This window comes from Geotrypetes seraphini, chromosome 6, assembly GCF_902459505.1.
Source record: "Geotrypetes seraphini chromosome 6, aGeoSer1.1, whole genome shotgun sequence".
NCBI classification, from domain to species: Eukaryota; Metazoa; Chordata; class Amphibia; order Gymnophiona; family Dermophiidae; genus Geotrypetes; species Geotrypetes seraphini.
The window spans coordinates 52,380,043-52,395,571 of NC_047089.1; the positions used below are offsets into that span (position 1 = coordinate 52,380,043).

The window sequence follows — 15,529 nt, forward strand, 5'->3', positions numbered from 1 at the left end:
TAACTTTTAATAAGCTCTTTTCATTCAACTTGTATTTCATCTGTATTGTATGTATCAATTTTATTTGTTGTGAACCGCCTAGAACCTTTTCGGTATGGCGGTATATAAGAATAAAATTACTATTATTATTATTAGTCACCTTCCAATATTCATGTACTATAGACAATTTTAACGATAAGTTACAGATCACTAATAGCAGATCGTCAATTTCATGTTTGAGTTTTTTTCAGTACCCTAGATGTATACCATCCAGTCCAGGTGATTTATCACTCTAACTTGTTGATTTGGCTTAGTATGTCTTCCAAGTTCACTGAGGTTTCTTTCAGTTCTTCCACATTGTCACTCTTGAAAATCATTTCCAATTTAGGTAGATCGTCTTCTGTAAAGACCAAGATCTTCTGTAAAGACCAAAGCAAATAATTCATTCTTCAAGTGTCCCTTTTCCCATTTGTGCAGAATATCGACTTAAGCAGCTATGCATTAGCTGGCTTAAAAAGAACCATACTCAATGTCAGAGCCCAAACAGGTCCCAGCTTTGAATATCTAAGAATGACTCCATCAGCAGTGAGCAAAACACTCAGCTCAATGGCTGAATAGTCACTCCTAAATGTTTATTCCTCATTTCAGACGAGGAATGAATGTTTGTGTCCTAACAGTAGGTTTCATCTGATTTTCAGGAAATCCACAGTGAATAAGCACTTCTTTCATTTTATGCAAATATCTGTCATGCATATTCAATGTGGGTATTCTGAAAACTCAGTTGGCCAAGTGGTCCCTGAGGACAGGGTTGAAAACACTGTCTTAACAGTTTCTCATGGGGGTTTATACGTGCTATGCAAAACATCTAAGTCAGTGGCTCCCAAAACTAACTTGGGGAATCCCCAGCCAGTCAAGTTTTCAGAATACCCACAATGAATATTCATGAACATAAGCATCGCTTCTGCCGAGTCAGACCATAGGTCCATCGTGCCCAGCAGTCTGCTCCCGTGGTGGCCCCCTAGGTCCGTGACCTGTAATTGATCCTTTACTTAAGACATTTTGTCCTGTATAGTACCCCTCTAAGTATACCCTTCAATCCCCTTTTCCTTCAGGAACTTGTCCAAACCCTTTTTGAAACCCAAAATTGTACTCTGCTCTACCACCTCCTCTGGAAGCGCATTCCAGGTATCCACCACCTCTGAGTGAAGAAGAACTTCGTAGCATTCGTTCTGAATCTGTCTCCTTTCAATTTTCTTGAGTGCCCTCTCGTTTTTGTTTCCCCCATCAGTCTAAAGAATTTGTCCCTCTCTACCTTCTCTATACCCTTTAGATCTTATAAATTTCTATCATGTTCCCTCTAAGTCTCCGTTTTTCCAGGGAAAAGAGCCCCAGTTTCTCCATCCTTTCAGCATATGAAAGGTTTTCCATGCCCTTTATCATTTTTGTTGCTCTTCTCTGGACCCTCTCAAGTGTCGCCATATCCTTCTTAAGGTACGGCGACCAGTACTGAACACAGTGTTCCAGATGCGGGCACACCATCACCCGATATAGCGGCAGGATAACTTCTTTGGTTCTGGTAGTGATTCCTTTTTTTGATAATGCCCAACATTCTGTTTGCCTTCTTTGAGGCCGCTGCGCATTGCACCCCCAGCTTCATTGTTTGGTCCACCAAAACCCCTAAGTCCCTTTCTAGGTTGCTCTTCCCCAATACCATCCCCCCCATCGTGTAGTTGTACATCGGGTTTCCTTTCCCCGATGTACAACTACACGATGGGGGGATGGTATGAGAGATGTTCATATGCAAATCTCTTTCATGGTCTAAGTTTCAGAGAAGTGATGTATTGAGCAGTGATCAAGGAAGGCCACTCTTTTAATCTCCCAGTAGTTGAAGTCTACCCCCTCCCCCAAGCAAAATCGATAAAGAATATTAGGCTCTTCATAGATATGGAGAAAATAAAAGTTTTTGTTTAAAAAATGACTAAGACAATCATTTATGTTCCGAGATATTTTAGACCTTGATTTGTCTAAAATGGATGTTCATGCTGCACATAACATGAGCATAAACATCCATTTCTCCTATATTTTAGATTAGAACATCCTCATTCATTCTACAATATTGGCAGAACTTGAGATTTTCCAACCTGCATGTCTCAGTTCTGTGTTGTACGTCCTTTCTAAAATGCCACTCTTTGTCTTCTGTCTTCTTTTTTTTTTTTTTTTTGCCTTATAAACAGAAAAGATATATCATGTCTTTTTCATATCCCCAATAACTTCGTACACTGTTGTATGTCTTTGTCCTTAGTCACACTGACTTTTATCTCTCTTTTGTCTCTCCCTAAACTCTACCTCAGTAAGTCTCTTATTGGTACCCTTCTCCTCTACTGCCAACTCTTGACTCCGTCCTTTCTATTTTGCTGCACGTATGCCTGGAACAAACTGCCTGACTCCGTACGTCAGGCTCCGTCTCTGATAGTATTCAAATCCATGCTACAAGCTCACTTGTTTTTTTAAGCTGCTTTTAAGTCCTAAGTCCAACCCATTTGTAAAACAGTCATACCTGTTCGTTATTCTCTCCTTAGTTCCCTATCTACCTAATTATTCCCTTTGTAATTCCCTACCTGAGCAGTGTCTATAGATTCACCTTTTTGTCCTGTTTGTCTGTCATAATTAGATTGTAAGCTCTTTCGAGCAGGGACTGTCTCTTGTGTGTTTAATGTACAGCACTGCATAAGTCTGGTAGCACTATAGAAATGATAAATAGTAGTAGTAGTTATAGATAGGTCTAAAGCAGTGGTCTCAAACTCAAACTCTTTGCAGGGCCACATTTTGGATTTGTAGGCACTTGGAGGGCCTCAGAAAAAATAGTTAATGTCTTATTAAAGAAATGACAATTCTGCATCAGGTAAAACTCTTTAAAGTTTATAAATCTTTCCTTTTGGCTAACCCCCTCTTCTACGAAACTGTGATGAGCCGCGCTGCTCCCGGTGCTCATAGAGTTCCTATGAGCGTTGGGAGCAGTGCGGGCCATTCAGCGCAGCTCTCTGCACTACAAACTGCTAGCGCAGTTTAATAGAAGAGGGGGGGGGGGGTAAGTCTTAATAATACTATTGTAATTTATAGCTAAAGAGATATATGATCAAGAAACTGTTTTATTTTACTTTTGTGATTATGATAAACATACTGAAGGCCTCAAAATAGTACATGGCGGGCCGCGAGTTTGAGACCACTGGTCTAAAGGCATCTTCCCTGAAACACCTGAGCTGGTGCAGAACACAGCTTTTACGCTTTTTCAAGTGCCCATAGGTACGAGTATGTATTTCTGCTACTTGAAAAATAGTGATGACAATAAGATTTAAAAACTTCATCCTAACAAATAGAACTCTTTATATACGAGGGACCGCTGAAAAGTTCTCAGCCCAACCAAGAGGAGAATGATATGGAGCCATGAAACTTACAGGTTATTCCACACTTTTCTTGACACTTCATTTAATGATAGGAAATGAAACGAAGCGTCTCAAAAACTCCTTTTTATTTGGCCAAGCATCTAATTTCTTCTCATCCTGTGAGGTCACTGTGTCTCCGGTCTAGCATTTTGCTCACTGTTCCTTTACCTATGGTTTGAATTCACTCATACTTCCACTTCTTGTGATACTCCCAGACTCTGAAATTCCCTTCCATCCTATCTTAAGTTAGAAGTGCATGTCAGAAGTTCAAGGTTGGCTTTCTCTCAGAACATGCTGCTTCCAAGGAACTTGCTGCAAGGACAACGTTGAAAGTTCTTGCCTGATCGTTGCCCTTCATTGTTGTCTTATCCCCTTCCTGGTGTGTATGTTCTTGATCCTGTGTCTCCATTATGTCTTTCCCATTCTTTTGTATGTTTCATTTTTATGTCGGCCTTGGCCTTCTAATATTATAAACTGCTTTGCTGCAAGATTGTTGGAAGGAGGCATATCAAGCCACTAAATAAACTCGTCTAAACAAAATATTAGTGAATAAGTAGCAGTAGCAGCAGCAACAGCAGAAGAATTCAGAAAGTCAGAAACAGAGAAGGGATATCAGTTGAATCGTAGATTTTCAGATATAATCATTAGGATGTGTTCCTGTCATGAAAAGTATAGAATCATTCTAAGCTAGAATTTGTTACTTAGGACCTAGAATGGCCTCCTAGTTGAGGGGGAATCAACTCCCTAACTCCAAGGTCTACAGCCCAAGTGGTAGCGCACAATTTCAGTGCTGAATCCAAAAATTGGGCAACACTTACATTCTGTCTCATAAGAACAGTTTACATCAATTAAAACATAAGATAAAAACAAACCATATCATAAAATCTACATAACTAAACAATTTCTTCTCTGCACATGTCAACTGATAAATCGCAAGAATAAAATCAAGAAATTTCAAGATGTTTGGGAGCCATTAACAAAGTATTGTACTGATTAGATGAAATTTTCTTTTCCCTTAAATTTATAAGTTCAATTGTGAGGGAGGGGGGGGGAATTTTATAGTTATGTATTGTATAAGTATTGATTATTTGATACATAAGGGGGGGAGTTAAGTATTTATCACTGTTACCATTGATGATTATTAAGTGATATAGATATTGTTAATTTGTTTGGACATTTTATCACACTTATTGTAAGTTTGAAAATGAATAAAGAATTTTTTTTAAAAAAGAACTATGGTTGGGCCTAAACCAAAAAGAACCTTGGGAATTTCAAGAAGTCTTCATATTCCAAATGGAATACATACAGTTGCCAGCAGATTCTCTTGGCTCTTCTTGAGTTCTAGGATCCAACTGACTTACATTCCAGCACTAAATGAAATGGCAGGGGCTCTGCCAACAGTGAGCTAAATTTCAAAATACCCACACTCAAGTACAAATTTAGGGCTCCTTTTATGAAGGTGCGCTAGCGTTTTTAGCACACGCACCCGATTAGCGTGTGCTATAGTGCACGCTAGCTGAAAAACTACCACCTGCTCAAGAGGAGGCGGTAGCGGCTAGCACAAGCGGCATTTTAGCGTGTGCTATTCTGCACGTTAAAGCCCTAACGCGTCTTTGTAAAAGGAGGCCTTAGAATAAGACCATTTTATCTACAAAGTACAACAAAATGGAGGCCACTGAATACACAAAGCCTACAGCACTGGGTCACACTGCTACAGATGCAGAAATAAACTCTCTCTTTCTTAAAATTGCATTCAGAGCTATTTTCTACACTCCTGTGAGCTTTCTTTCTTTTTCTCATGGGCAAATGGATATATGCAAGCTGTTTGAAACACTTCTTGAAAGAACTCATTGTGTCCAGCTTGAACTGGTAAGAGTTGAGGCATTTCCTGTGAAAATGCACAAAACACCATCGTTTCATTTCTTCTGCAGCATATTCTCTGTCTTTAGTCACTATGGTATTTGCTTCTACACTGAGAAAAACAAAGAGGCTTTTTCCCCACAAATACCATTAATATGAATATGGGCCTGAGTTCCTAAGGCTTTTTCTCTGTTCTGTAGCCATTTCAAATAGCCCGCAGCGCTGGCAACGTCAATGAGAATTTTTATCCTGCTTGTAGGGCATTTTCTAAGGGAAGCTGCATGAGTAATGCCCTTTTGATATCTGCCTGCAAGGTACCGGAGCTAAAAGCACCCATGTACGTCTGTGCACACTACTTCTGCAGACTGTTAATCGGGAGAGGAGAGGGGGGCCAAAATAATATGCAGACATCTGACAATAAAATTTATACGTGCAGTTTCATTCTCTCATTGAGAGTGCTTCTATTCTTAAGGTTCAAGCTTAAGATACATTTAGGGCTCCTTTTACTAAGGTGCGCTAGGGCTTTAACATGAGGAATAGCGTGTGCTACATTGCCGCGCACGATAATTTCCTGCGTGCGCTAAAAACGCTAGCCCACCTTAGTAAAAGGAGCCCTTAAACTTCACATTAGTACTTCATCTTAGAGTTTAGAAATATTATTATTTCTCCAGATTTTCTTCAAAATATAGCTTACAGAAAAAACCTTATATTATTTAGTGAATCATTCAGAAATCATTCACCATCTGGCCTAGTTACAGTGGTGTTAAAAAAAATTCAGAGGGTCAATATCCAGTGGCAGTTTTCTGGGCAGGAGTGGTTCCTACTCAGATAACTGTCGCTCCTGGGGGCCAACAACAGTCTTTCAGCAGCATTTTCTGGATAATGCCATTGAAAATTAACACTGACCGCCCAGTGCTATCTTGATAATGCTATGGTGATCTGGGGCAGAGCTAAGATGCAACTGGAATCACCCAGTTAGCAGCAATATTCAGTCTGCTAACTGGGTAATTATCCAAACAAAGTTAAGACAGTAAAAGGTTCTATTTTATCCTGGTAGTTATCTTGATAGCAGCCTGAATATCACTAGTACTTGGATAAATGCCGGTGGCTGCTTTAGACCTGGTTATCTGGGTACAGCCTAGTGCTGAATATTTGTGAATACAAAACCGTGCAGCAGCCAGACATCATAATATTGCTTCTACTATAACGCTGATAACTATAACTATAATTATCTGAATATAATTTTGAATAGCAATAATGCCTGCCCTCACCTTGCCAGTGTGAATGTGATATGTGCTTCTAATAGCATTTACTGACTGTTGACTCAGGGAGAGCATGATGCAATTAAATTTTATTTGAGAACTGTGCACCCACGATTGCAACCTTTTGATGAAAATATTCTTTGATCAAATAAGGACAATAAGCACTCAGTAAGATTTGTTTTTGAGAACATACTTTATTAACCAAGGCTTAATTGTGGATCCAGGCAAGCCAGGGCAGGATTAGGGAAAAGGGAGACTATTCTCTGTTCTACTCTAGGCTCATCCCCTCTCCTTCTGTTCCCTACAGGCTTCCTGGAATGGAGGGGCTAGAGCAAAACACCCCTTCAGCTCTGGAGTCTGATAGGAAGTAGCAAAACTGTGTTCCAGGCCATTCCCCCATAAATGAAGCCTATTCACAACAAGGTTTTTATTTCTTGCTATATCTCTTCAGAATGATAATTACAGACTTCCGCAATGAACCTCCCTGTAGAGAAGGCCACCTAGGCATTTGTAGATCACAGCAAAGCGATTCTTTTGCTATTATATTTTGTAACTGTCCCCCCCACCCTCTCTGCAGCTCAGAGGGCTATATGAGTGTACATGTGTTTTTGGATCCTGAGGGATAGAGGGAGAAATAACTCTTACGGACCCATGTGCACAGATGACTTCTCACCTCAAGTGTGTTTTGCAAAATTACTCTCAAAAGTTCTGTTGATAAAAAGTGAATTTATTGGGTGAAACTAAAAAGAATTAGATCATCTGTTAGTTCACAGATATATAGCAGCATAAAACAGAGAAAAAGGTCAATCTGGGGACAGATCAATCTTATATTATTAGAGTCATCTATTCCTTTATCATATGAAGCCATTATTTGTGGTACGTTGTTACAGGTAAAGCCTGTGTAAGATAAATACAAAAGCCGTCTTATTTATCCTACTATAGAGATAACACAAAAAGGCAACCTAGTCACATCAAGGTTTGTGTGGGGGACGCTCAGGACGCCAAAATTGGCTCACAACTTTAAATAAATATAATATAGGGTGCTCTCAGTTATTTATCCTGACAGCAATAGCTATTCAAATGATCACGAGAAACTAGAAATGTCATGACAGACTTAATTACACATTCTGGTGGACAAGTGTGTGTAACACATACAAATATGAAAGAATGAACGCGGAATGCTTGGGTTTTAGTAATGCATTTAATAAAATATGGAGCCCGTTGATTGCATTTGTTAATACACAATAATAGTAATGTATTTTTCTTTCTTAGATTTCCTTACACATCCGGGGGGGGGGGGGGGGAGGAAGGATATTTTGAGGAGTTAATTATTTGAGTATAATGCAATATAAATAATATGATTTAATGTATTCATAATTGAGAGGGGGTGGGGGAAATGGTTGTTTTTGCTATTCTATTTGTGTATTGTGGGGCATTTTATGTAATCTTCTAATGTTATATTCTTTGTAATACACTGTTAAAGTTTGAAAAACAATAAAGAATTTATTTCAAAAAAAAAAAAAATTAAAAAAGTGAATTTATTGGGTGAAACTAAAAAGAATTAGATCATCTGTTACTTCATAGATATATAGCAGCACAAAACAGAGAAAAAGAAAAGAAACTAGTGGCGAGATTCTTGACTTACAAAAGCCTTTGGGCCCAATATTCAGCCAACGGCACTCAAGGCCAGATTCTACAAATGGTGCCCTAGTTAGGTGCTGCTAGGCACCCTTATTGCGGATGCCTAGTGACATCTAATCCGTGCACGACCCAAATTATTTCAATTAGTTTAAATGGCGTGGTAGTTGACCGCGCCTTGAAGTTAACTGATCAATTTAAAAAAAGAAACAAACAATTAAGAGTTCCATGTGGAATTCAGAGTGGCACCTACCAATGCCTATGATGAGGCACCCTCCGATGCCTACCTGTAAAGTTGGCATGGTTAGGGGCAAGGAATAGGCCTGGTAAACTTAGGTGTCACTAGGTGTTTGAGTTAGGTACCAATAAAACCTGGCCTAATGTGCTGGCACCTACCTCTTTATTTAAAATATTTTTATATTGTTTACAAAAAAAACCTAAACAGTTTACATCAATTAAAACATAAGATAAAAACAAACCATATCATAAAATCTACATAATTAAACAATTTCTTCTCTGCACATGTCAACTGATAAATCGCAAGAATAAAATAGCAAGCATGGTTAAGCAGATTCTTTTCTTCAAATGTCAATTAATAAATCACAGAAATGCAGTAATAAACAACTGAGTTTTTAACTGTTTCTTAAATTGAAACCGGTTTTCAAACAGTCGAAATTGGCCCACCAGACCATTCCACATTTAACACTAGCATTACAGAAAGTCATTGCTCTAGTCTCTGCATAATTTCCCTGTGCTATTGGAATTAATAGCTTTTGATTTTTGGACCGTAAAAATCTATTAGTCTTATAAAGTGCCACAACTTGTCGAAAGTACAGTGGTGCTTGATGGTACATAGTCTGATGGACCACAGAAACAACTTTATGTTGCACCCAAAATACAACTGGCAACCAATGTGATTGCTTCAGAATTGGTATAATATATGCCATCCTGTCAACTCCCATTGCTAACCTAGCTGCAGCATTTTGTACCAAATGTAATGCTCTCCCTCTTGTTTTTGAAATTCTAAGGTAGAGAGTGTTACAATAATCTAACCTAGACAGAACCATCCCCTGCACAACAGTCTGAAAATCAGAAGGCAAAAGCAGCAATTTCAAGAAATAGAGCATATGAAGTTGGTTAAAACATGCCTTAACAGTCTTGACTATTTGCAGCTTCATGGTCAGGCCTGAATCCAAAACAACCCCAGAACAGTCATTTCTTTCCTCACACTTAAGGAATTAGGCCACAGCACTTCCCACTCCTTCCAACAAACATTACTTCTGCGTAGCGATGTCCAAGCCTGCTTAGGTACCGCTGGGCGTGATTCTATAAGCAGCACCTAGAAGTTGACTGACAACTGCATGGAACGACACCTACAATATAAGTGCCCTTAGGCGCCATTTATAAAATCTGGCCCTTAGTGTTTTTGTTGACTGTCATTGATGTTATGCCTGGAAATTCAAAGATGGGCCATGTCTAGGCACTGGTATTAAACTTCTGGGCTTGCAGAGCTGGCTAAAGTATGCCTCTATCTGCATAGTGTTGATGTCAATGTTTTTGCTATCTCTGATATTCCTGCTGTTTATGATGGTTTGTTTTGTTACTATGACCCTCACAATCATCTTTGTACTTCAACATTGCCTGTACCAATGGAAGGAGGGTGGTGGGAGCTATCTCTCTGTATAGTTTAGTTGGGTTTTAATTTGAAAAACTTATCTTTAGCATAAGTCTTCTGTACGGCTTTATAACTACAGCTACAGTGACTATTATGTAATGTTTTTATTGTATGTGTACAGAGATCAGAAAAAAATGTGTACCTGTATTGTTGTTCTAATTTTCTTGGTCTTGTGTTTATTCTTGAGCTTATGCTTACAAAGATTTGAAAAATAAATGTTTTGATTATATGCTTTTGTCTGAGGCAAGGTTCTTTTCAAAATCTCTCTTTACATTTCTTAACAGTGCTTTGCATTTGATTCACCATTCATTACATTATTTCCTTCATGTTGATCTTTTTTCCATTTTCTAAAGGATATTTTTAGCTCTAATAGCCTCCTTCACCTCACTTTTTAACCATGCCAGCTGTCATTGGCCCACCTTCTGCTTTTTTAATATGTGTAATACATCTTGTCTGAGATCTAGGATGCATCTCCTGCCAACCTCACTACATCACCTCACTCCTCTCCTCAAATCAGCTCACTGGCTTCCTATCCACCTTCGCATACAGTTCAAACTCCTATTACTAACCTAAAAGTGTGTTCATTCTGCAGCTTCTCAGTATCTCTCCTCTCTTGTCTCTCCTTAAACACCTCCCTGAGAACTCCGTTCCTCAGAAATATTGTTTCTATCTGTACCCTTCTCCTCCATTGCCAATTCCAGATTTCATTCCTTTCATCTTGCTGTGCCACATGCACCTTCCTACCAAACCTTCAGGAAGTCAATTAAAACCTATCTCTTTGATAAATTTCTCCGACTCCTTTCTTGTCTTGTTGTATCTTTGAAATGCTTCCAGATAAATTTTGACTAATCTTGACATGCTAATGTAATTTGAAAGTCTTTTTTGTAACATTGCTGTCTGTATACCATCTTGGTTCTCTTCCATTTGCAATTTGTATCCCAGAAAGTACTTTTTCTATTCCCCTTACATCTCATACACTCATTGTATGTATCTCATTGTAAACATCTCTTACTTCTTGTTGTAAACATCTCTTACTTCTTGTTGTAAACATCTCTTACTCTCATTGTATGTAACTTGTTGCAAACCGCTTTGAATTTATGGTATAGCGGTATATAAGAAATAAAATTATTATTATTATTATACAGTCTCTTCCTCTGTAAACCCGCTCTGGTATTACGGTATACAAAAATAAAGTTGTTATTATTATTATTATTGGAATAAACAACTAAGTACATGCGTCACGCCCCTTCCCTTGTTCAAAGGTAGGCTGAAAACCTTTTTAAGACAGCCTTCAACTCATAACCCTACTCCCCTCTGCTCACCACCCTAGCCAGCAGTTTAACTATCCCCTCTAATTGTAGCCCCTACCCTGGCATCCTGTTTGTCTATCTTGATTGTATGCTTATTCAAGCAAGGCTGGTCTCCTTTGAGACTCTGTACAGTGCTGCATACATCTGGCAGTGCTCTAGAAATAATTAATAGCAGTAGCAGTAGAATAACATCCATCCCTGATGTAAATTTTTGATCTTTGCAACTGCTCCCCTAAATTTTCTTTTGACAATTTTCTTCGTTTTATCAGTCTCCATTTTTGAAAATGAAATGCTATCGTATTGGATTCTTCCAGTTTTTAAACCCAATTTGCTTGATCACCGTTGCAAATCATGTGTTTTACTAAAGGCTAGATCTAGATTTGCGCCCTCTTTTATCAGTTCCTGAACCAGCTGCGTCATAAAGTAATCATTTATTTCATCTAGAAACTTTACCTCCCTAACATGTCTTGACATTATAGTTCTCCAGTCAATATTGTGGTAATTGAAACCACCCATTATTACTGTGTTACATAATTTGTTTCTAAACAGAGACTTATGTTAACTGCTAGCTGTGCACTAACATGATTTGATATGAAAACATTAAACAGAGACTTTAAATGCTAACCTATACTCTAAACTCACTTTGTTAAAATATTCAGAGTAATTTAAAAAGAGACACTGAAATTATCTTGGTTTAACCCAAAGTCTACCTTCTCCCAAGTTTAAATAAAAAAAAAAAAAATCTTAGTACATACTTATCAGCGCAGATTTCCTCCGTACAGCAGCAGGTTCTGTCTTTGCTTCTTTTCAGAGCTTTCTTTCAATTGAAAGATATTCGCCTCCTGTGGCATTTAGCCACAGAGATATTTAAATGTCTCTACCATACCTCCCCTTCCACAGTTGAAATCCACACGTATTGTAGACAGTTCGCAATCACATGTATATAAAGCAAATCAAATCCACAGGTATAGTGTCGGAAAAGGACCCAACACAGTCCTTGTTTCGATTGTAATACCTTCCTCAGGGTCCTAAGAAAAATCAGATTCGATATGTCAATCTTTGTGGTTAAAGCACATGCCAATGCCAACCCTTGAGGAAGATACTGCAAATCGAAACAAGGACCGTCTTGGGTCCTTTTCCAACACTATACCTGTGGATTTGATTTGCTTTATATACATGTGATTGTGAACTGTCTACAATACATGTGGATTTCAACTGTGGATTTTACTTCTTGACATTAATAAAAGCACCTGCATCAAGGTGCATTGTTTCTGCAGTTCTCCTTTTTGATTTCTGGTTACCTCTGTACTAACTGCAGAAGTGTTGGATTTGCTTTCATTTTTTTGACTTTTGTCTTCCTCTAATACAGGGGTAGGCAATTCCGATCCTTGAGAGCCGGAGCCAGGTCAGGTTTTCAGGACCTCCACCATGTATGAGATGGATTTGCATGCACTGCCTCCTTGAGATGCAAATCTATCTCATGCATATTTATTGTGGAGATCCTGAAAACCTGACCTGACCTGAATCAACCCTTCTAAAGAAGCAGCGAAAAGAACGGACAGCAAAGTAGCCAAAAGTTCCCTATGTTCCTTTAGCACCCTCAGAGGTATCCTATCTGGCCCCATTGCTTGTTCCGCTAATTGTTCAGCCTAATGGGAATTTGTCTGTAAACAAAGTAGAAATTTACGGTGCTGGAACTGGGTGGGGAGGGGGGCACTTTATATGAGATGATTGTTGCTCTATGGGTAACAGCATATGCAGATAGGCTGGACACGCAGGCCTTTACTCATATATCAGGTGGTCCCTGCACAAGTCGACTGCCTTAACCAAATGACTTTAAAAATTAGCCAATTAATTGGGATTTATGACATACATAAGAACATAAGAAGTTGCCTCCACTGGGTCAGACCAGAGGTCCATCCTGCCCAGCGGTCCGCTCCCGCGGCGGCCCATCAGGACCGCGACCTGTGAAGTGGTTACTGACCACTTCTATAACCTACCTCAAGTTCTATCTGTACCCCTCTATCCCCTTATCCTCCAGGAACCTATCCAAACCTTCCTTGAACCCCTGTACAGAGTTCTGGCTTATCACCTCCTCCGGAAGCTTGTTCCATGTGTCCACCACCCTCTGGGTAAAAAAGAACTTCCTAGCATTTGTTCTAAACCTGTCCCCTTTCAATTTCTCCGAGTGACCCCTAGTGCTTGTGGCTCCCCACAGTTTGAAGAATCTGTTCTTATTCACTTTCTCTATGCCCTTTAGGATTTTGATGGTTTCTATCATGTCCCCTCTAAGTCTCCTCTTCTCCAGAGACTTCCCCATCAACTCTCTCAGCAAACATCATATGCAAACAATAAACTTCCAAAATGAACCAAGCCTCCACTTAAGAAATAGCAGAGTAGTATAGCAGGCTCTCTATTAATATGAAGCTCATGCAGTGATTTAACTGAGGAGCCGGATGCCGTTCTGCCATAATGACACCATGGGCTTCTTTTACAAAAGTGCGCTAGTGTTTTTAGCGCATGCACCGGATTAGCACGCGCTAGCCAAAAAATTACCGCCTGCTTAAAAGGAGGCGGTAGCGACTAGCGCGCGGGGCATTTTAGCGTGTGCTATTCCACGCGATGGGGCCCTAACACACCTTTGTAAAAGGAGCCCTATATATGTAGTTCATGGATTGAAAAATGTTTCGGCAGCTGGTGCCACCCCTTCCAGATCGTGGTCTACCTTCTGCCCTGCTTTTCACTCTTAGGTTATCTCATTAAGTGCCAGTAGTGAAGTCCTGAGACACTACTGAATCCCAAGACATGGCTTTGAAAGCACTGCAAACTAAATTCAAAGCACCTCCCCTGATGAATGGCGAGAAGATGCTGAAACTGTTTCCGATAAAACAAAGAGAGGGCTCAGCCCACAGTAACAGCTGCAGTAACTTACCAATTCTGGAAAACTGTCTCAGAGAAGGTTTCCACCTCCAGGGGTCTAAAAGCAAATAAGAAACACAAGGTTTAAAAAAAAAAAAAAAAAACCCAACATTGAAAAGCTAAAGTAATGGCTTTTTTTTTCATTTTATCTGTGCATGATGAACAGTCTCAGTTTTGCCCAGAGGGGAGAAGAAAAAAAAAACCCAAGCTGAAAGCCTGAGTCCATGCAAGAACAATAATTTAGATGCTATTATGTGGGAGTGTGTGGCGCAGTGGTTAGAGCTACAGCCTTAGCACCCTGAGGTTGTGGGTTCAAATCCCTCGCCGCTCCTTGTGACCCTGGGCAAGTCACTTAATCCCCTCATTGCCCCAGATACACTAGATAGAGTTTGAGCCCGCTGGAACAGATAGGGAAATATGATAAAGTACCTGAATGTCAACCACTTAGGATATAAGTGGTATATAAATAATTAAATAAATATATAGGATTTTCTGAGAAAAAGAGTTTGGATTGAAATGATACAAGCAAAGTTTCAGAGCCAGAAAAGCACCTCTTTAGGATAGTATACACAAAAATAAAAGTACTGGCTGACCCCTGGTAGTAGTACGATGAGAGTACTGCTAGGGTCAGTGATGCCATTTAGAACCTGGTGCTGGATGAAGCATGAGTGGAGGGGGACCGCACCCTCTCTTTTTTATTGGACTACCAGACTTTGCCTTTGGGTAAGTTCCAGTTGTGGATGGTGGATATTGAAGGTAGGTTAGGATGAAGATGGGTGTGAGGGCCAGTACCTAGAAGGAGAGACTAATTGAGGGGATCAGAGTGAAATCAAGTGGATCAGAGAGTATCATCAGGGGAGGAATGGCTAGGATCAGGGAATGTCATTGGGATCCTTTGGGAGGAAGGATTCAGAACCAGTCATTGGGGTTAGGGCTGGAGCAGGAGGTGGAGTATGGGTGGGGTTGGGGGGCCAAGCACCTCTCCTATTTTGAGTAGTAACCCATAATAATAGGACCCACAAGAAATACAAGACAACAATGAATTTATGAAGAGTATCAGCCCTTGATGAAACTTTGCCAGTGAAATGGCTGGGTAGCCGTCGGGCTATAAGTTAAGTGCTCTTCTCAATAGTTTAATTATAGCACTATATTGATTAATTTGGGTCTTACCTGCACTAAAAGTAATAAAATCAGACCGATGATGAGCACGTCACCCCAGTAAGGACACAAAAATCACAAAAAAGTAGTGTCTTGGGTGTTTGAGGTCTGACAATAAAATTTAATCTGCATGAGTTTATTCATAAGCAATTGTCTGTTTGAGTCAGGTTGAACAAACTGTTTTTCCATTGCTTATTTGGGCCTTCCCCTTCCCGCACTGGGGAGGGGCCTAAGGCCCCTGATTGGCCCAGGCACCTAAGGCCCCTCCCACAGCAACTTAATTAG

General features: G+C 39.7%; 1 protein-coding gene across 4 annotated transcripts in view; it reads right to left on the reverse strand.

Moving 5' to 3' along the window:
- STARD13 (StAR related lipid transfer domain containing 13) overlaps window positions 1-15,529 on the reverse strand; it is a 406,771-nt gene that overhangs the window by 204,629 nt on the left and 186,613 nt on the right. For 2 of the 4 annotated variants that reach the window (XM_033948071.1, XM_033948074.1), the window contains one exon: window positions 14,100-14,144. The exons of the other annotated variants lie outside the window; for them this stretch is intronic. In XM_033948071.1, coding sequence (XP_033803962.1) covers window positions 14,100-14,144 — 45 coding nt within the window. The remainder of the gene's footprint in view (window positions 1-14,099; window positions 14,145-15,529) is intronic. 4 annotated transcript variants of the gene reach the window in all.